Below are 20,697 nucleotides of genomic sequence, written 5' to 3'. Positions count from 1 at the left end.
TTAAAAGCTGCACCACTTGCAGTGAGCATGGCATAGTGTGCCAGTGCTGCTCCTTTTTACAGTCATAAACTTGTGGGCACAAACTTGCAAGGGGCCCAGTCCCACTGGCTATGCCTGAGTGGTGGTAAAACCCAGTTACCTCTGGAGAGGGAGTAAAAAATGGCTTTTGAACTGCTGCCTGAGCTCAGCCCCGATGCCAGAGCAGCCAGCGCTGGATCTCCTCGTTGGCACTCTCCCACGTGGCTCCTCTGTCCCCACCAGAGTCTCATCTGCTTCTCCTGAAAGCTTTAGTACCTTATTCTGGCTCTAGTAACACTGGAAGAGGTCCAGAGCGATTCCAGCAGAGCTATTTTGGATTTGCATTTGCAGGAGGAATTGTACCTAGAGGTTTTAAGCTAATCGCACGGTCATTTTTTCTCTGTATATTTAACTACTGAGGTTAATTAACATTTCAAAGTTTCACAGACTGCTTCTTCCATTATCTCAGCCAGCTGTGGTGAAAGGCAGTGTGGCAAGAGGGTGGTAGTCTGACTGGAGTTGTACAGATTGGAAAATTGCTGGGAATTGTTTCCAGTGAATCCCAGGGGTTTAAATAGTTGGATGGCAGGGTGAAGGTGGAGGTGAGGATGAGTAAGCTGCCATGGTGCACATTTCCTATTGACTTTCCATGTAGTAAACAAAATTACCAAATGATTGTTGGCATGTGGTGGGTTTGGATTTTTTTTTTTTTTTAATTTAAGGAGAATATTTTAAGCAGGACTGTGATCGTAGTCCTGAACTGTAGGGGACTAATGTTCCTGTTCTCCAGCTGGGAGAAACTAATTCAACATCTTGTGTTGTAAACACTCACTCATTTTAACTGATTACACCTCCAATGTTCCTCAAATCACTAAAATTACTAATTGCTATTCCTTACACATCAGAGAGTGAATCCTGAATAATTAACCCCAAATAAAATTAGATGAATTGGCCCTTTTAATTAGAATCCCTGCTGCTGTTTGTTCTGAGCTTCCTTTTCTTACTGTTAAGAGACTTTTAGAATGATTAAAACTGTTTAAGACTTAAACAGCCAGTGACCTTTTAATACAATGTAAATCCATAAAAGCAATATTTCAGCTAGCAGGTGGTGAAGTAAATTTTCAGTGCAACTACCTGACAGACTCAGTATTCCTTTTTTAAATGCTGAGGATGAAATTAGCCAGTGTGGGGTTTTTTTTTCTTCCTCATGCTTATTAATACAGTAGCTGATTAGCACAAGTAGTTCAAATGGTAGGATTAGTGATTGGTAAGAGTGGTAATTTAAACAGTGCTTTGGGTTGCTGGAGCTGCTTTATTTTAGGAATCACAGGCCAATGTGGTATTTTTAGGTGGATTGTGGAGCTGGTATGCCATCATGCAACAGTTTCCCCTGCACTGACGTGGTGTCAGTGACTCCCCACAACATGGCTGGGGCCAAAACATTATTTTAATTGTGTGTTTTTCTTGCCTAGTGATGTGTTAAGTACAGATGCTACAGGAAAATATTTACTTTGGGAAACTTAGTAAAATATATGTTCACACCTAGGAGGCACCAGGTCACATCTAGCTTAAGTTTTCTATAAAAATCCTGTGGTGTCACTGTGCAGTAGGAAGTTTCCCAGACCATGTAGTAGTACTGGGATATTCTGCAGGCTCCTGCAGCGGTCACTGTGGATTGCAGGCTCATGGTAGCCTCCATCAATAGGATTTTAGCTTAGTGCTCAATGAATTAGGATTTAGGTGCAAATCTCAATTGTTTCAATGTCAAAAGCTTTGGCTTTCTGCAGTAGAAGGTACTTGACCAAGCAGTGCCTCTGTCTGCTCAGTACTTTGCCAAATGGAGTCTGGATCAGAATGGAAACACATCAGTGGGGTTCACTCCATCACTGTCCTTAGTCTGGTCTCTGAGTCAGGGCTGAACTGTGTTTCTCAGGTGATTCAAACTGATTCTGAACCAGCTTCAGAATCAGAAATTATCAAGATTATAGTCAGAAAGGATTTATTTTTGCTTGAAAGGAGAAAATTGAAATCAGCATCTGACATATGTTGTCATCAGATGTCAGTCAGAAGTCTGAGAAGACCAGTGTAAACCCATTTTTTTTGTTTAATAGGTTTCATTAACTTATTGTTTCCCTGAAAATTATGGTGTTTTGCTGTTTCATGTTTCTCTGTTTTTTTCCCCCCAAAGAATCTCTTTCACTGAACATGTGAGCCCTTCTTCTAGTCTAGAAGTTTCAAAGCCGCAAATCTTCATGTCTAAACTACTGTGTCTGTCAAGGGGGGGAGGCAGTTACTGTGCTACAGTTCATTTGTTGGCTGGCAGATATATCTCCTGAAAACAAAGACTTGAGACATGAGCTTGATCCAGCAAAAAATGAAGTGCACTTAAAATTTTAAAGGTTAGCCTGTAAGTGAGAATGGTGTTTGCTGTGTGAGGCAGGATGTTTTTCTTTGCTCGTACTTGTACCCAGAAGGCGTCAGGCAGCCAGTGGCAAAGATTTTGTGAGTTTCTATTCACCCTGACAGGTTTATGCTGATGTACGTGTCTGTTAGGGCTTTGAACGGTTTTATATTTGTGTACTTAAAAGTGTAATGGTGAAATTATTAAAGCTCCTTAGAATGTGTAAGAGGGGAAATTTTGGGGTGGAGAGGGGTAAAACCTTGCAAGTGCAACTACAATGGCACAGGTTTGATTGCAGCCAGAAGCCAGACTGGGGCTGGGAGGCATCACTTCTGCCAGTGGCTCTGCTATTGCTTCCCACCATAACCGTGTGGACTCAACTAATTTCTGCCTAATTACTTGTATTTGCACCATACAAGTTTTCTCTTGCTCAGGGTGGGCCCGAGGGTGGGGTTTTTAATACCGGGCTGGCAGTCCCGTCCCTGCTGGCTGCATTGGGTGATGCTGCAGTGCAGGAGCTGCACGGGTGCTGAGGGAAGAGCTCAGGGCTGTGGTTTCACAGCACGTTGCGCCGCTGCATCTGAAATAACCGAGCTGGGCACGTGTCTCACTGCGCAGCTCCTTCGTAGGTTGACTCATGGTCTGCACAGCTGTATGAAGGGGGAATGAGTAGCTGGTGCAGCAAGGACTGTTTGTTTTCTCTTCTTAAACATATGGTAACAGGTAGAGATTTCTCATTGTAAGAGCTGGAGGCAGTTTGTGTCTTGGTGTGATTTCCTACCTCCATGGAGAGATTTGCCATTGGAAGGCAAGTCTCTCTGCCTGCCTTGAAGTACAAATTGCTTTCTGGAGGTGCCTTGATACCTCTCTGTTGACAGAACTCAGTGCAGTCACTCTTACAACCTGGAATACATCCAAGTGTTCAGGTTGATGTCAGGTGAAAGTCAACCAAAATGCTGGTCTTGGTGCTGAACAATAATCAATATTAATGAGCCTTTTGCCCATCTTATTCCTTATTCACAGAGGGCCAACCTGGTTAAATCAGTCAGGAGAGGGTGAGTGCTCAGGGTGGGATGTGTCCTCCACCTGCCATGGGTAACTGGTAACCCCAGAGCCCCGTTCTGCTGTGGCTGAGGGTGTGCAGACCAGGGACAGTCCCTTGCCCAGATGGCTCCCACCTCGCTCTGTGACACTGAAGGTGGCCAGCAGTGGCTGGCAGTGATGTGCTCTGCCTGCACATGGACTTCCCTGCCTCCTCCCATGGCTTGCCCAGCTCTGAGTAAGTGAAATCTGACTTGCAAAGCTCTGGGAGTGAGAGAAGACAAAGGTGCACTGTAGGGACAGTGTGCCTGAAGGGAGTGTCAGCTGGCTTTCAGGCTCTTTTTCTCTTTTACTTGCTCAAACTTAGACATGTTTCTTCCCCACATCATCTAGAATCATTATGCTGCTGAGGACACAGATTTTGGTCATTGCATGCTTCCCTCTCTGCCGGAGGGAGACTTCTAGCAATGCCAATAATAATAATAATAGTGCAGGGACAGCTTTCCCTTCTGCATCCAAGGGAGTATTCTCCTGTGAGTGCAGTGGGAACAGCACTGGGTCCTGTGGCTGTGTGGGAAAAAGGAAAGCGCAGTGGCAGAGTAAATAACTAAAGCTGTGAAGGAGAAAGGTCCATCTGTTCACAGAGTACCAGGAAAAGGCCAAACATCTGCAAGGTCCCCCCAGTTCATCAGGCATCTGCTCTCTGATTCCCAGTTTAAAAACCTTCCCACTTGTGGGGAGAGTGGAGCCAGCAGCTTATCTAACACAGGATGGAGTCAGCAGAGCTGGGCTGGGATGTGGTGGAGCCAGCTGTCTCCTATGCAAAGAAGTGTTTTCTTCCAAACTCTAGGAGAGAGCTCTTGTCCTTCGCTCCTTTTCTGAAAAATCTTGCCAATTTTCTTTTTTTTTTTTTTCTTTCAAGAGGAGTGGGTCTTCCAAAGGGGCAAAAATGGTATTTTGTTTGTGTTTATTCTAACAGTTATTGTCAGATACTTCTGATTATGCAGAAAACCTGGCCCTTTCCCTGTCTCATCTCCTCCAGCACATTCTCTACCTTGATTTTCCTTAGGTGTTTTGAAGGATTGTAATAAAGCAAGAGTGTCTGACTAATGTGCTGTGCAGGGAGATCAGTCTTAGGCATCGGAGCCAGGACTGACTGAAAAACATCATCTAAAGCATAATCTTGAGAAGTCTTTGTTCACTGGAGTTGGATTTGTTTGCAAAATCATGTTGGCTGGTTGGAGGGTCATGTACAGAGCAAAGGAGAAAAGTTTAAGAAGCACTCAAATATCCCAGCATTTTTTAGAACTAACCCCTTAGATATTAATTTCAAAATCTCTCTACTTTTCTTTTTGTTTGGTATTGTATTTCACATTATTTGAAATAAAAGATTGGATTAATTATCGGGCAATGAGGAAGATACTGCAGATATTATTGGACATAATTTTTTTTAAAATCAATTCTGAACTCTATAATAGCATGAGCCAGTGGGTTTCGTGGGATTTTATGTATTGGAGCAACATGATTGTCTTAAATTAGTTTTCAGTCTGTTGTTTTTGAGCTGTCTTTGAGCATCTGTATTTAGGACAATACTTTCTTAGGGATTCAGAAGGGGTTTTTGAGTCCCATCCATGCTCATTTTGGGTGAAATGGGAAGAAATTACTTTCCTGTTAAATAGCATCTCTGAAAGTCCTAGGGGAAGTTTGTGTCTTTCAAGAGTAATTCAAAATAGAAGAGAAAAACTTTCAAGGGCTGCGGACCCATCTGCTTCCCATGGCAGAGAGCTTGGAAGTGTTGTGCTGGCTGTGCTGCCCAGCTGGTGCCCGTGCCTGCTCTGGGCTGAGCCTAGGGCTTCAAACCTGGCACAGGTGGCCCAGAAGGCTGCAGGTCACAGGGGTTTGGCTCAGCACCTTCCTGAGAGGTTTGGAGCCTGCTCTTGGCATTTAGGAGTGCTGCTGAGGGCCTCTGGCCTGGACACAGTGAGATGCTGCATGGAGATCTGGAGGGTCAAGCAGAGAGTTCGTATTTCCTTCCAAAAGCAACAGTTCCTATATATGTGAGACATCACACTTTTATTAATCTGAAACCTTCCTTCCCAGATGCTGCACACACAAGAGCCAACAGCAAACAGCTCTACTTGCAGCATCAATCTTCATAGGAAGAAATAAAAACATACCAAAGTGGTCCAAATTGCAGGCAGCTGCCTTCCCTGGAGACAAATCCAGTGCTAATGGCAAATGCTCTTTTTCCACCATTAGGAGGTGCTTTCAGATCTTGCTGTCCTGCTCCTGCAGCCTGTGCTGCTCTGTCCTTGATTTTTTTCTCCTTTCTGGTTCCACATCCCATGAAATTCTCAAGGAGAACTTCTCTCTGCTCCCACCTCCCATCTCTATGCCAAGCTGGATGGCTTCACAGCCAATATTTGCTGCTTTGTCTTCCCATCAGCACTTCTGGAAGATAAACATGAGCAAGTTGTGTTCTAGAAATTTTGTACATCAGCCCCCTTGTAAAAATCCAGAGTTAGAGAGGTGGATTCATGTGTGCTTGCACCTGGCCCATCACGTGGCTGTTGTCACTGAGAAGAGCCTGTGATCTTCCCAGGAGTTCTTTACATGAAGCTATGAACTCCCTGTAGGAAGAGGAAGATGCAAAGAGTGTGTCTGCCTGCCAGCAGCAGGGCTGCAGGAGATGGGCTGGCCTGGATTCTGGGCTCCAGCCCTCTGTGTGTCTTTCGCAGCAGGGAATCCCTGCTTTTGGACAGCTCTTGATGCTGTCTTTATAGGGATCAAGAGGAGCTGGCATAGTTTAGCACATGAGGGAGGTGAATTGGATGGGATCCATTGAAGGGTTAGACACAGGCTGTTCATTAGTGCAAGTTCTGTGGTTGCCTGGGCTAGGTTTGAGATGTGACTTGGATCTGTGGAGCTGCTTGTTGGTGCCTTCAGGCTTTGTGGTACATCACCTTTTGCTGTGGAATCTGAGCACCCCTAAGCCATCTGCCAGTGTTACTGAGCTGTGTAGCCATTTCCCGAAGCAGTGAGGGGTGAAGCTGAGCATTTAATGGTCAAATAATATGTTATGTCCTGTGCCACAAAACCAATGGGCAGAGCTAAGAGTATTGTGGAGTTCCTCCTGATCATCCACGTTATGATGTGGGGACATGCTGCTGAGTTTAAATTCTCCCATTCTCTTTCCTAGGGGACTTCCTTCCTCCCCCTCCCCCTCCTGTGGATGACCTTGGGAACATCACATCATCACAAGGTGCCTTTCCCCCCCCACCTCCTCTGGATGATGTTTCTTACAATGTACAGGTAAGAAGACAAGGATTTTGTCATTTGTGCAGCACCGATCCAGAAATTGTGGAAATGAATGAATGATATTACAATGAGGTGGCAAAGTTCTGGTTAAAAATCATGGGTCAGGAATAACGAAGTCAGCTTTAGCAAGCTGTGTTTCCCAAGCAGAGAGTATTTCCATTCAAAACTTGCTGGGCTATTAAAGGATTTTTCCCATCCGGCTTGAATTAGGAGACTAATTGCCTTATGTCGTTGTGATGGCGGATGGGAGTGGAACCTTCCCAGAATGAATTGTTTTCTGGAATGGCCCTCTCCTTCCATGGACTGTGGAGAGACTTTAGGGCAGTAATCTGATCCTGAAAATGCTTTGTTTAGATGCCTAAAAGTAAGTGAAGCAAATAAGCACTGGCCCAGGCTACAGTGATGTAATTGAGACCCTTTTTACCCTCTTTTTGCTGGCTTGGATCTTCTAGATTGGCTACCTGGATGAAAATACAACTTCTAAGATGCATCAGGTGATGATGGCATGTCCAAAGTGAATATGGACAGGCCTTGAACACCTTTACAAGATATGAACACTTTTGTGCAGGTATTGTAGGTTTGGCTGGAGTGCCAGGTTTCTGTTTGCTCAGGCACATTCTGGAGAAATGCATTCAGACTTCTGGGACAAGGCAGTCGAAGTGATCAAGGAGTGAGGAGCTGATCTTCCCTCTGGAGACCAGAAGAGTTTGTCTTGTTAGTTGAGCAAAAGGAAGGCTGAGGATGGGTCTGGTTGCAAATCTGAGATACGCTTGGGGAATAAACCTGTACTTCAGCTCTGTGTGGGTGTTGGTGCAGGAACAGGAGAGGCTGAGCTTGCCAGAAGTACCTGTGTGTTGGTGTTTAGAAATTTTCAAAGCTCTGGGGCTCCAAAGATCTGGAAGAGCCTTCTGTAGGAAGTAGTGAGAACAAAGAGAGCATGGTCTAGATTTGAGGCTGTTGAGAGTTGTGTAACCACATATCCACACACATGGGGCTGCCCTTGATGGCCCTGGAAGAATTGTGGCAGTTCTGTATCCCTTGGTGGGTTTGAACATGACAGAAGGCCAGCAGGCAGGCATTAAACAGAATTCAAAGGACCTGGCTTAGTTTCTGACCCTCTCACCAACTCTAGATTCACTTTGTCTGCTTTGTGCCTTGGAAAAAACAAAACATTCCCCTCCCTTATGGGCTTACTGGGATGGCAAAGCCTCAGGCTTTCCTGCAGTGGGCACAAGTGTTGAAAGCAGCCTTTGAGCAGGAATGGGTTAATGGGGATTGTGTTCTCCCTTGCCAGGAAAGGCTGCAGCAGTCAGGGACATTGCCAAGTGCAGAGTATGGCTTTTCCCAGCCTTGGGGGAATGAAGTAATTCCCTAGCAAGTGTTGGTCTGTCTTTTATCTCTCTGAGAAGAGTGGCCCCCGTGGGAGCAGGGAGCTTCCAGAGCCCTGGGAAGCCATGGAGCAGCAGCTCCTGGCAGAGGCAGGCACTGCCTGCATGGAGCAGCCTGGGCTGCGGTGGGAGGGGGCTGCGGTGCCCCACAGGATTCCCCAGGGTCAGGCTTCCCCCTTCGCCCAAGGAGAGGGCCTGGTGTGTTTATTGGAAGGAGCTCGCTCCTGCCGTGGCTCCAGAAGCGTCCCTGAGCCACTCGAGGCTGTCACAGGGCTGTGCCCCTTGGTAGAGCCACTCAGCAGGACAGCTCTTCCCTCTGAACTCATGGGATTGCTGTTTGTCACACCCTTTCTCCCTGGCTTTGTAGAACTGGGACTGGAGCTGAGTTCAGTGCTGGGTTTTAGCAAGAGCTTGGTTAGAGAGGGATTCCTTTGTGTGGAATCCTGCTCCGGGGAAGGGGAGCCTAGCAGTTGTACCTGAGCAGTCCTGCCTGTCACCATCCCAAATGTACTCCCATGCAGCACACAGAGCTCCCTGCCTTTCCCTGTCTTTCCTCTGTGATCAGAGAGGTCACCTATTCCTCTCCCTTTTTCCTTCCATTTTCTGTAGGAGATCAGGAGCAGGCTAAAGTCAGGAGCCAGCAGGGTTTTGTGCTGCAAGATCAGCTCCTTATCTTTCGGGAGCAGCAAAAGTCATGCTGAAGCAAGATGTAAAGCCCAAGAGAGGAGGGAAAGGGCAGGTGGCACTGGAGAAAGCTGCCCAATGCCTTTGTGCATCAAACACAGTAATTTTCTCAACTCTGGACAGGCGTTCTTGTGCTAAAGAAATAGAACAAATGGTGACTGTGTTCCTTCTGCTGTGAGGACATGGTTGTCTGGAATCAAGGAGCTTGTGAACATGTGTTGTATTGGGCTCCAAGAGGCTGATTTTGCTCCCCAGCGCCAGACTATTCCCATGCCTCAGTTTCCCCATTGCTGAATGTAAGCCCTGGAGCAGCAGACTCAGTTCCTGAGCATTGCCCAGACCTGAGGCTGCTCTCTGGGTGGTTTGGCCCCTGTGGACCTGGTGAGAGCCCTCCAGATCTACTCCAGAGTTTGAAATTCCTCTGTTCCATCAAATCAGCCATTTTACACCAGAAATTTCTCTCTGGATAGTGCAGTGCTGATGACAGCTTATGAAGTATGTGTGCTGTGGGGCTCCAGGTAAAGCTTTTTATACTAGGTGTTAAGTTGATGAGGACAGCAGGATAAATGTTTAGTTTATTATCAGTTTGTGTGTTACTGTTACCAGAGGGCTGAAAGCTGCACAGCTTATTGCAGTTTAAGCTGTAGCTTAAGAGCAGCAGTTAAAATAATACCCAGTTTTCATAGACCTGTTTATCTCTGGATCTCTATTTGGACAGTGGAACTGGCCACTTAGGATCAGATCCAAAAAGGTACTTTAGTATCTGACTTATGCTCTGATGGAAATTAGAGGAGGGCTGGATCATAAAATACCTTAGTGATAGATCTGGCATTTTCTTGTAATTTCTGTTTTCCCATCTAGATCTGTCATATTCAGATTATTCAGATTCACAGCAGGGCTGTGAGGAGGAAAGGGGAAGGAAATTGAAACTCTTTTCTTATTAACTGGAATGCCTTTTTTTTTTTTTTTTTTAGAAATTTTTAAAAAAAGGAAAGAAAAGGCAATATTTATTTTTAAAAGAGTGTGTTTGGGCTGGGGGAGAGTTGTGTGGGGAAGTTCCCCTTTAGCTGCAGCAGGGGAAGGCAAGGACTTGTTCCCAGAATGGTGCTGAGGGCGTGGTGGTGGCGTGTTTGACAAATAAGGACATGAGCAAAGAGCCTTTTGCCACGTTGGCCTGGGCTCAGTTTGAAAGAGAAAGAAAAAAAAATTTTGGACGGGAAGAAAAATGAAATCACTGTTTGTCAAAGGGAAATAGATAGATCTGGGAGGGAGGGAGGCAGACTTTTATTATGTTTTTGCCTTCTAGTTTCAAAACAGGCATCTGCCCAGGCCAGGCAAAGCCAAAGTGAGAAATTCTCATCAGCTGCCTCTCAAGCACCCTATTTGCTCACAGAGAGGGACCCTCACTCATGGCTCTGGTAATTCCTTCCTTCCTTGCCAGGCAGGGCTGCACAGCTGTGTGAAAATCCAATTCCTGTCCCATGTCCCATCCTTGTGAAGGCTGTCTCAGGAGTCATGGGTGCTATGGCTTTGAAATTACTGGTTCTATATAAAGGGGAGTGTCAGAGCCCAGCATTTCATGTTGGGGCAGGATCTGGGTGGCTCAAGGCACATGTGACCCTCAGCTGCCAACTTGCCAAGGGCCACCTTGGGAAAACATCCATTTAGAGATCTCTACTAATTACCTGCATGTGCTGCATCTGCAGATGGGTCTGATTTTCTTTTGGGATCTGAGATGCTGCCACAGCATGGGAAGGAGAGGATTGTGTTGAGCTGGGATGGCACCTCTCTCCCAGCAACCCCCAGCTGTTATCAGTGTGGCTTTTATTGACAGGCCACAAAACACTTGACAAAAAAAATACCACTCTCTTCCTGATAAGGAAGCTGGAGCAGGGAAAGTGCTTTGCCTAGGTCATCAGGCTGACCAGCAGCAGGCTAAAAATAAGACTGAGATCTCCTGTGTCCCAGAGCAATTCTGCCTGCTACATCCCAGAGCCTCATTACTGTAATAACTGCAAATTAATGACTAAACACCATCAGTGCCTGAACATAGGAACAATTTGGGATATATCAAAGCAGATGTGAAGAAATGGCTTTAGGCTGGGGGTTAAAGTGAAGAAAAAAATCGGACTTTGAATAGTTGCATGAAGTGCAACATAAAGAATTTTAATATACCAATTCTTGTTAAAACCATCTATGTTTGGAGGGTCTGCAGGGCTGAAGCTACATGGGCAGGGAACTATGCCTACATTCAGAGCTACTGAACTCTCCAGTGGTGTTGTCCTGTTGTGATGTGCAGAAAATCAGCCAAAGGGCTCGAGTTCCTCTTGCCAAGGAGTTTTGGAAGGGGAGAAGCTGCAGCGCGTTCTGGAGGCATGTGTGCCTTCCTCTGTGAGGCTGCTCCTGACCTGTCTCAGTGCTCCTTGGAGCTGGGAGAAGGTGGGAATGTGTTGATAGGTGTGAGAGCCTCATCCTCGCTGGGGAGAGGCTGCCAGGTGTTTTGTGTCTGACTCTGCTCCCCACGAGTGGCGGCAGCGGTGCCTCTGTGGGCTCTGACTCACTGGCTGAAGGAACAGCCAGGACACAGGAATTGGTTTTGGTTTTTGATTTTTTTTTTTTTTATTTGTTTGCTTTGTTTTTTTAAAAGCTCACTTCTGAATTTTGGGTGCACATCTTGGCAAATAGCTGGGGAGGAGAGAGCATGAATTTTGCCATTGGGGGCTGCTGCCTTCAATAGCTCATCTCCTGTTCAGTGGCTGGGCTCTGCCTGCTGGTGCTGGGCTTGCTTTAAATCACGTGCCTTTTAATGTGTGGAGAAGCTGAAAAGGCCAAAGAGAGCAGAACATGTGTTCAGCCTCCCTCTAGTGCTAGATTTTGTTAATCATCAGGATTAGTGGCCTGGTTGTAGGTGCTTGCTGGCAAGGAATGTTGGTACCACAGGGCAGCTCTCGCTGCTGGCGGGGCTGCCTGACTCCAGGAGGGATCAGTAACTCCCAGAAACTCTGTAAATAAAGCCACAGTCTGTGTGCATTGCTTGCCATTCGAGATCCAGCTTTCACAGATTTCTAACTGTGACTTCTAACCTGATTTATTAAAATCCATGTGATAAGCATCTGCCTTTTATCTAAATTGAAGCTGTGTCCAACAGTAAAAATAAATTACCTGGTAATGTTAACCCTTTTACTCGAATCTTGGCTTTGAAGGAATGCTTTTTATCTGTTTCCTTCCTGCCTTCCTCATATGTTTGAGAAGCAGGAATGTGCTGTGCTCTAAGTTAAACTTAAATAACATGTATGTTCTCTGAATGTTTAAATGCTCGCTGGGTCTCTACAAGTCAATAACTGTTTGCTCTATAATAAGGGGATTTAGGTTCTAGGGTGAGAAAAATCAGTAATATAACATCTGTATATGTTGATGAATATTGAGATGCATGAGAGATAAAATGCATGCGTTACTTATATGTGTATATATATATTCACACCCTATAGATATATGTATGAGAAAGGAATCATGAGTGGGGTTATAGAGCAGACTTTCACATTGTTGGAAGCAAGCATGCACATTTTATCCCTGCTGCTTTTTCCTCCCTTTTTGTGGGTAGCATGATCAGTAGATCCAGGATCACAAGAAAAAAGGAACAGCTCTTGATGCATCCCATCTTATACACATGTTTATTTTACAATGCCAAACCACATTCTATTTTAAATCTTTAATGAACCTCTGTTCCCATCCATGTAACTTTCCAATTCTTACTCTCTTCAGAATAGACAAAGATGCTTATTATAAACCACAAATTTTACTGAAAGGGTAAACTGGAAAAGTTTTAATTGTGCAGTATGAGCCTGCCATTCATCTCCCTGCCTGGCTATTAATATCTTGGCAATGTTATAATGCAGCACAGCCTTTAACAGCTGAACGTCTCAGCAAGGACTACAAAGTAAGCAAGGACCCAAACAGTTAACTGTGCTTATTATTGTCATCATGCTTATTACTGTGTTATTTAATGTATTTGTTATGTTACTGTTTAATACAGTCACCCAGCACACAGGATGTGCCAGGACCTGCACACTTGTGCCCTTTTTGGCAGGGGAGCTCTGTGCTGAGGCTGGGAGATGCTTTCAGAGATGAAACAGGGCAGCTTCTGATAATCTGCCATACAGCAGGTGATGAGGTGAAGGAACAGAAGAAAGCAAAAGCCTGGTACAGGTCATGTGTAAATATGGGTATGGGACCTACTAAAAAGTCATGAGAGGAAACAGAAAGGTCAGAAATGTTGGTGCTTATGATGGTCAGAGCTGATCAAGGTAAATCCATCCCAGGTTAAGACACATGTGCCAGTTTGGATCCAGACAGAAGCCTGGGCTCCCCCAGTGCTGTGCCCAAGACTACAGACCCTGGTGGGCATCTCCTTGGTCCTGTGAACACATCTCTGAGGGACACTCACACTGCAAATGATGGAGTCAGCCACAGCTGGCACCTGCAGAGAGTTTAATCTGTAACCTGGATTATACCCATGGGCAATGGAGACATGAATATGGAAATTAATAGTGGAGGCATGGAGAGCATGCAGAAAAAGCAGGCAATTTTATTCTGTCAGAGCTTGGCTGGTGACAGACCAAAAGCAAGCAAATACATCATTGTATCTAAGGTAGAATTATTGAAGCAGAAGGAAAATAAAAAGATAATGAGGATGTGGGAATTCTCCTATCAAAGCAGATGAGCTGTGTGATGTGATACAGTGAGATAACATGACCAATGCAGAAGTTTCCATTCTTCCCATATCTGAGTGCTATTCAGGTCTGCTGTTGGGTTACCAGGTCCTAGGAAAAATCTCTTGCAAGATGGGTTGCTCTTGTCTCAGATCCTGGTTAGCCTGTGTTGCATTAGGGAACTATAATGCAGCAGCAAGACTAAAACAGACTGTCAGTAACAAGAAAATGCTAAAAACTGCAGCAGACAAATTATTATGCCTCTTTTTGAAGCTGGCTGGCATTGAAAAAGGTGGTTTAGAAAGTCAGTCTTTCCATGCATCTTGGGCATAGTGGTAGTCTGGAATGTGACAGAGCAGAGTCGGGTTCCCACCGTGGGTCTGGTGCTTTAAGTACTCTGCTGCTGTACAGTGTAAAAGGAGCTTTGGCCAAACAAGATAAAAGGAAATAGAACTCTAGTGCTTGGGGAATCCATTTGTGGCCTAAATTCGGTTTTAGAGCCCTGGAGTTTTTCAAAGAGTAGGGCAAACTTCATCCTATTTTTGATGAAAATTTTATCTGGCAGCAATGAGATGTGGATATGGAGAAGTTGTGAGAGCATCTAATTTCCAAGAATGGAAGTGGCTGAAATGCAGGTTCCTGTCTCTGTTTTTCAGTTTCCATCGCTGGTGAAAAACAGCTTCAGCTGCCATGAAGGGTGGTTTTGTTGTTAGAAAATGTTGCCTCTGTGGGGAGTGTGTGGCACAGTGACTGAGCAAGCTGGAAGATGGTAGAAATACCAGTGAGAAATGTTGCAGCCAGAGCTGAAGGAATTTGTTCCAGACATGATTTTAAGTGTCTGCTACCATAAAACTCCCATCTTTGAAGGACCATTCTCCACAATTGTATTTTCCAGTTTGATTTGCTGATTAAAATGCAGGATGCTGATTAGCTTTAACACACAACAGGTAAGGAAAAGCATCTGGAAAACATCATGTGACTGCTTTACTATTGGTTTTAATGGTGAGAGAAGTAAAATATAAACATTTGGGAAAGCTGCAGCAACCCCCAAGTGTTGCTGAAGCCAGTAAGCAACAAAGGTGCTTTACAAACTCCTGTCATTCAGCAGTCCTGAGGCACAGCTCCTTCCCTCTCCATCTCCAGGTTTCTCTTTTGCCATGGAAACTGCCTCACGTCACGTTAAAGGTCTGGCCTTCCTCCCCAGCTCCAATTGCCTGCCCCTTCCTCCCCTGTCTCTGGCTCTGCAAACTCCCTCAGTTCAGCCCTGCAGTCCCTCTCTGTGTATTCCCGAAGGATGCCCCTGCTGAGGGCTGCAGACACCCATGGCTGGTGGTGGGGCTGCCTTCAGGGAGCAGCTGTGGTCAGTTCTGAGCTCAGGGCACTCTAAGTGACACTTAGAGACACTTCGGTAAGGAGCACACTTTCAGTGCAGAAGTTTGGCTTCTGTGGCGTGTTGACCCCAGCAGAATTACAGTTAAATGCTGTTTTCCTGAGCTCTAATGTGTGCTGGGGTCTAAAGTGTGCTTTTCTGAAGCATGAATTCTGATTGAAAGACATCACTTTACATTCATTTATCTGTATGTGGACAATATCCAACTTCAGAGCTCACCCGGGAGGGATCTGCACAGTGGATTCCATTTTAGGGCAGCACAAATTATTGTTCAGCTTTCTGTGTGATTTGGGTGTCCCTTTTCTTCACTCCTAAGTGTTCCCACTTAGGAGATGTGTAGAATGTAGGGTGTCCAAACAAGACAATTGTTAAAAAAAAATAAAAACCCATGGTCAGCCAACAAAATCCAATACCTGACACACAGCCTTGAAGAGAATGTAGAAGTGAGTCTAATGGTTTGGAAAATGAGATTGCAAATTTTGTGAAGGCAAGAACTTTCTTCATTGAGTCAGACTGTGGGGTTTGCCCAGCTGAGCCCTGCCTGCCCCATGAACTGCAGCCACTGACCACCCCAAAAACAGAGGCAGAGACTGAGGCAGAGTCCAGATTTTCCCCTTCTCAGCTTTGAGACATACAGTAGATTTTTAACATGATTCATTTCCTCAGAAGCAAAGCCCAAGCCATTGACTTTCATGTAGTTTTATACATCCATTTTGCTGACATTTTGCCAGGTTCTCTGGGAATCCTTGCAAACATTTTGGCACTCACCCCTTCTATTACAGCAAAACAAGCAAACAAACTGAGAAATATGTTATATGTTTAATTTCTGGACTTAGTGCTTAGTCAGGCTGTGAAATTGACCAGCCAGTTTTAATTTTACTTTTTTTCTCATTGGTAATTTCCTAATAGCTTCACAGCCCATGCTCAGGAATGCTTTCTCAAATTCAGAGAAGCTTGGCTGTATGCTTAAACTTCATTAAAGTTGATAGAACTTAAGCACACGTGTAAAATTAAGCATATGCTTATGTTTTATACAGTCTTTTTGCAGGTGACACAAACAGCTGCATATGGGTTTCCAATATGTGATTAAATTCAAAAGGGAGTTTTTAAAAACAGTTTTAGTCAACCTTAATTTTCTGAAATTGGTAGCTTTAACAAAACCTATCTTTTTTGATTTAAATTGCCTGAGATGTGTGCCTTTTAAAAAGCTCTTTATTTAACTGTCACAATATGCAGTCTTGTGTGGGATAGAGTTTGTTCATGTAAATTTAATTTCCAGTTAAACTGGTGCAAACACAGAGTGATGTCAGTAGATCTTTATGGACTGGCAGAGCTGTTTCTTTCTCACCTCTGCCGAGGTGGGGGCCGGGCAGAGCCATTAAATTGTCAGCTGTGCCCTTCTGCCTCATGCAGATCATAAAGCTTTGCCTGGTCACCCAGGGAGACCAAAGGCATCCAGCCTTGAGCCACAGACATCAAGGGGGGGAGAAATCTTGGAAGTTTGTTTTAACATTTAATTGCCAGCAGTATTACACATAAATGAGTATCTCTGTTATTTCTAAATGGAATTTCCCTAGCTTTGGCTTCCCGACTGCTGTGTGTTTTTTTTCTGTTTTGCTAGATTGGAGAGTCTTGTGGTATCTGGCGTTTTTATTCTGTGAAACTGTTTAGTTATTGCTATCGAGCTACTCAGTCTCCTTCATAGATGAAACCAAGTGAGTTCTTTACGTGTCTACTTTTCAGCTGTTTTCTGCTTTTTTGGGGCATCTCAGATTCCTAAGCTACTGCCTCCCATGCTGGACACGGTATGTTAGTGCCAGACTCACCACAAGTGTTGAAAGAATTAAAATCACCTTCAGCTCTGCGCTTTCTTGTGCCTGGTGGGAGATGGTGTTTGGTGTGGTTTTCTCCTCTGGATATAAATGCAGCGTCATGGGGCTGGGTGTGACAGATTGCCTTGAGTGCAGGTGTGTGCAATTTGTGGCTTGTCAGACACATGCCATGCTGTCCGAGGCATCCTCCCCTTACCTCTTTTCTCATGCCAGAAAAAGAAAGATGAAGATCAGGACTTGGCCAGGATGTGAAGATGAAGGGAGTCTTTGCTCTTTCATATCACCAATGGATCTTTTGAAAATGTAACATTCATGTCATAAGAGTCAGTGGGAAGGTCTTCTGTTATTGCAAGGGACAGCTAATGAGATATTTGGTTTCTACATTGATTAAACTTTGCAGCTGCATTGGGGTAATTGGCTGCTCTTTGGTTATGGTTCCCCTTGGAGGCAGATGATGAAATATCCGCTATGTTCTCCTATTTCTCAGTTTTTCTGTAAGCAGCAATGCTCTGTGGGGAACATCGGCTCTGCTTGATGGCTAATTAGACATTAATTTGTGACGATATTGGAGCAGATTTTAAGTTGGTGGGGGAGTGGACAAAGAAAGGGGAAACTTTTAACAGTCACCATAATAGTCAATAATGAGTCCTAATGTAATTGCATTAATTAAAAGAAAAGGGACATATTCCCTGCTGCTGTAAAGTTAGTTAAAGTCAATGAAAGTCATGCTGGGTCAAAAGAACTTCATGACCAGCTGTTCTTGCCCTGTGGACAGACAGGTAGTACTGTCTTGTCCAAAGTGTAAAGAAAAAAAATTATATATCCCAGTTCTTATTGTATATTCGGCTGATGAACAGGAATGTTTCACAAATTCAATTTAATTCCCAAGGACGAGTAATTGTAACTCCACCCGGAGAATATAAAATTGCCTTAATGGAAAAATAAACTGGTTTTATTCTCCCCCTTCTCTCCCCACCTTCCTCATTCAGTTTTCAAATAACTTTATGTGCCTCCTTAGTTATTAATACACTTCTCATCTTGCTGCTGATTTTGCATCTGGTAGCGCTTAACACAGACAAGACTCCCAAAGCTTTTGATCAGACATGTTAAGTAACCTCTCAGGACTGTCGGGTCTGCTGCTCTGGCAGATGTTGGCTCGTGGGACTCCTCCTCTCTCTTCATCCCCTGGCTGTTCCTTATCAAATCCATCCTGTTGCTTTCATGTGCTGAGGACTGTGGTGCCTTTCCCCACGTATTCCCTGGCCCACAGCATGGACATCCTCTGGTCAGCTGAAGGGCATTTGTTGTTTTGCTGGTTTTTGGTGTAGAGCCCAGGGAAGCACTGCACTTTTAAAAGCCCCATTTAGCCAGCCTTAACATTTCCAGGACTTCCTTCCGTGGGCAAAACAAAACAGTGAGGAGCCCACAGAAGCTGGGTGCAGGTTTATATGCCCGAGGTGGAGGTGCCAGCCTGTGCTGCAGGAGGGAGCTGGGTAACACCATCCTGAGGCCCAGGGGACTGGACAGCACAGGACCTCTGTGTTGGCATCTCCAGTTCGAAGGCTCCTGCAAGCACACTCCTGGACTGCAAGGAGAATTGTTGAGTGCTGTTTGCTGCATCTTCTTTATTCCTGTTGCATAATTGCCTTCTGCTGTCCTCAGGGGTGGCAGAGGGACAGGGAATATTGCAGATCTTCTCGTGGTCCATTGTTCATGTCCCATCAAATCAATCAGTCATCCACTGCTGGCATTTGATCCAGGGTTTCAGCAGAGTGTACCCCAAGGCCGTGGATCCTGTTGGCTAAACTTCTGTGATGCCCTTCCATCCTTTTTTATCTCTGCTCATTCATCTAATATCCATGGCCAATTCTTGAGAACTCTGGCCTTACCACAGGTGATTGAGGCAAAATATTCCCCCTGGTGTTAGGGGCAGGAGCTGCTGGAAGGGAATGTAGTCCTGGATTGCTTTACTGCTCCTCCACACTGGTGGCATCCTGCCCCCACCGATGAGCTGGTGTTGGGGCTGGGGCCCTGCTCAGGATGAACAGGGAGCAAGAGCTTATTAAACAGTGGTGGAAGATGACCACAGGCCCCACTGATCCACAGTCCAGTTGCTAGCCATAGCAGTGGCTCAGACCCAGCCCTGTCATGGGAAATCAGGGCCATCCTGCCACAGAATTTCAGCTGGAGCTTGAAGGGCTTGGACAGGGGTTTGCTGTCTCCTGGCATGTTTTGTGAGGTCTTGGGTGGCAAATACAGAGAATGAAAAGTCCTTTAAGGAGCTAGCTTGGCCCAAGGGGCTAGTGTCTTCATCTAGTGGCCTGGAAACTTGGTTGTATCTCTGAGTTTCAGCACCTTGCTCCCACCGCTCTGCCTGCATTCTGGTATCTGATTGACAATAAACTCCTTGGGACAGGGATGTTTCCTAGGTATTGTGTGAACAGTGTCTGTCACACTGATCTCTAGGGAAATATAAATCTCTATTATCATACAGATTCATAACTACAACAAAGTCTTTGCTTTTTTTTTTAATCTGTGCATCCTGGGAGGCTGAGTGCAGATGGCTGTAGTTTCTGTTGTCTCTGCTAGAAGAAAGGAAGGAATAGGTTTCCAGGTGTTGGCAGAAATCTAGGGCTGTGGTCAGTTATTTACCTGCAGATACTAGAATGTACCCTCCAGCAGATGTGATTCCCAGCAGGTGTCAGAGGGTGGATAGAAAACACAAGTGGAGACTTCATATGAATGTCTCTAGAGCCAAATCAATCACTAGTGACCAGAGAAAAATGTAAAAGGGCAGCAAAGAACATTTTATATTTATTGTGTGTCTTGGAGTTTTCTTCCATGAGTTTCTCCTGCTGCTTTTGAAATCTGTGTAAACTCATAGCAACCACAGTGTCTTGCAGCAGAAATAGCTCTGCAGCCTAGCAGTGTGTTGTGTGACAAAACACCTACCCCTTTTCCTTTGTTTTGAGACTGATGCCTCCTAGTTTCATGCTTTCTTGTTATCTGCCTTATCTGTATTTTTTCTTTTAAAAAATGTTTTATTATTTGCACTTTTCATAAGCTTCTTACACCACAGTGAGTTTTTAAATCAGCTGTTAAGGTTTTGCTAGGTGTCTCCTAGCAATGCTTAACAAATAACTTCCCTTCATCTGCTTGTTTGTTTGCCCCAGCTGAAAGCCCATGCAGTTCTTTACCACACCTTGTTGCCCCAGAAATGAGTTCAGTCTGGATACCCAGTACTATTTGTGTTTTCCATGACTGGAGAAATTAATTGTGGGACTGTGGCTACCCCAGACTCATTGCTGTAGGTGTGGCTGAGCACAGCTTCCTTTACCCCACTGTGCCTTCTGCAGTTTGCTGTGGCACAGCTGCTGGTATGAACTTTGCCAAGGGAAGATATTTGGCACATTCACTGGCCCTTTTTGGGACCATATAGGCTGGTGTGTAGTAGATGATGACCCCCACCCTGTTCAAGCCCTATTCCAGGTAGGCCTGACCTTCCTCTTTACAGTGAAATCTTCAAAAGTGTCTGGAGTCAAAGAAACACTGCTCAGTTAAATGACAGTGGCATCTGAGAGGCACCAAATGGTGCCTTCTTTAAACTTTTGAAGTGTTTTCCTTTGGTCCTGCTGATATCCAGCAACACAAACCAGGTAAAACTATTCTGTGCCTGAAAGAATGAAAGAGCAAGGGGAAAAAATAAATCAAAACCTAACTTCCCTTTGGCTTTTATCCTTGATGTCATCAAAAGACTCAAAAGGATATTTCAGGCCTGGCTTCAGCCTGATGGAACAGCAGGGAAGTTCTTTTCTATTAGATCCTTGATACAATCACATCTGGTGAAATCACCGTGGTCACATCTGCTGAAATCTTCCGTCATTTCAGATTTGTTTCAAAAGACTTAATCTTTCTG

At 44.9% G+C, this 20,697-nt stretch overlaps 1 protein-coding gene across 15 annotated transcripts in view; it reads left to right on the top strand.

Annotated features, from left to right (window-relative positions):
• LPP (LIM domain containing preferred translocation partner in lipoma) overlaps positions 1-20,697 on the top strand; it is a 332,629-nt gene that overhangs the window by 141,474 nt on the left and 170,458 nt on the right. For all 15 annotated transcript variants that reach the window (XM_074547227.1, XM_074547223.1, XM_074547233.1 and 12 more), the window contains one exon: positions 6,660-6,772. In XM_074547227.1, coding sequence (XP_074403328.1) covers positions 6,660-6,772 — 113 coding nt within the window. The remainder of the gene's footprint in view (positions 1-6,659; positions 6,773-20,697) is intronic.

This window comes from Zonotrichia albicollis, chromosome 9 (assembly GCF_047830755.1).
Source record: "Zonotrichia albicollis isolate bZonAlb1 chromosome 9, bZonAlb1.hap1, whole genome shotgun sequence".
NCBI lineage: Eukaryota > Metazoa > Chordata > Aves > Passeriformes > Passerellidae > Zonotrichia > Zonotrichia albicollis.
This window is presented reverse-complemented; position numbering and strand designations above follow the sequence as displayed.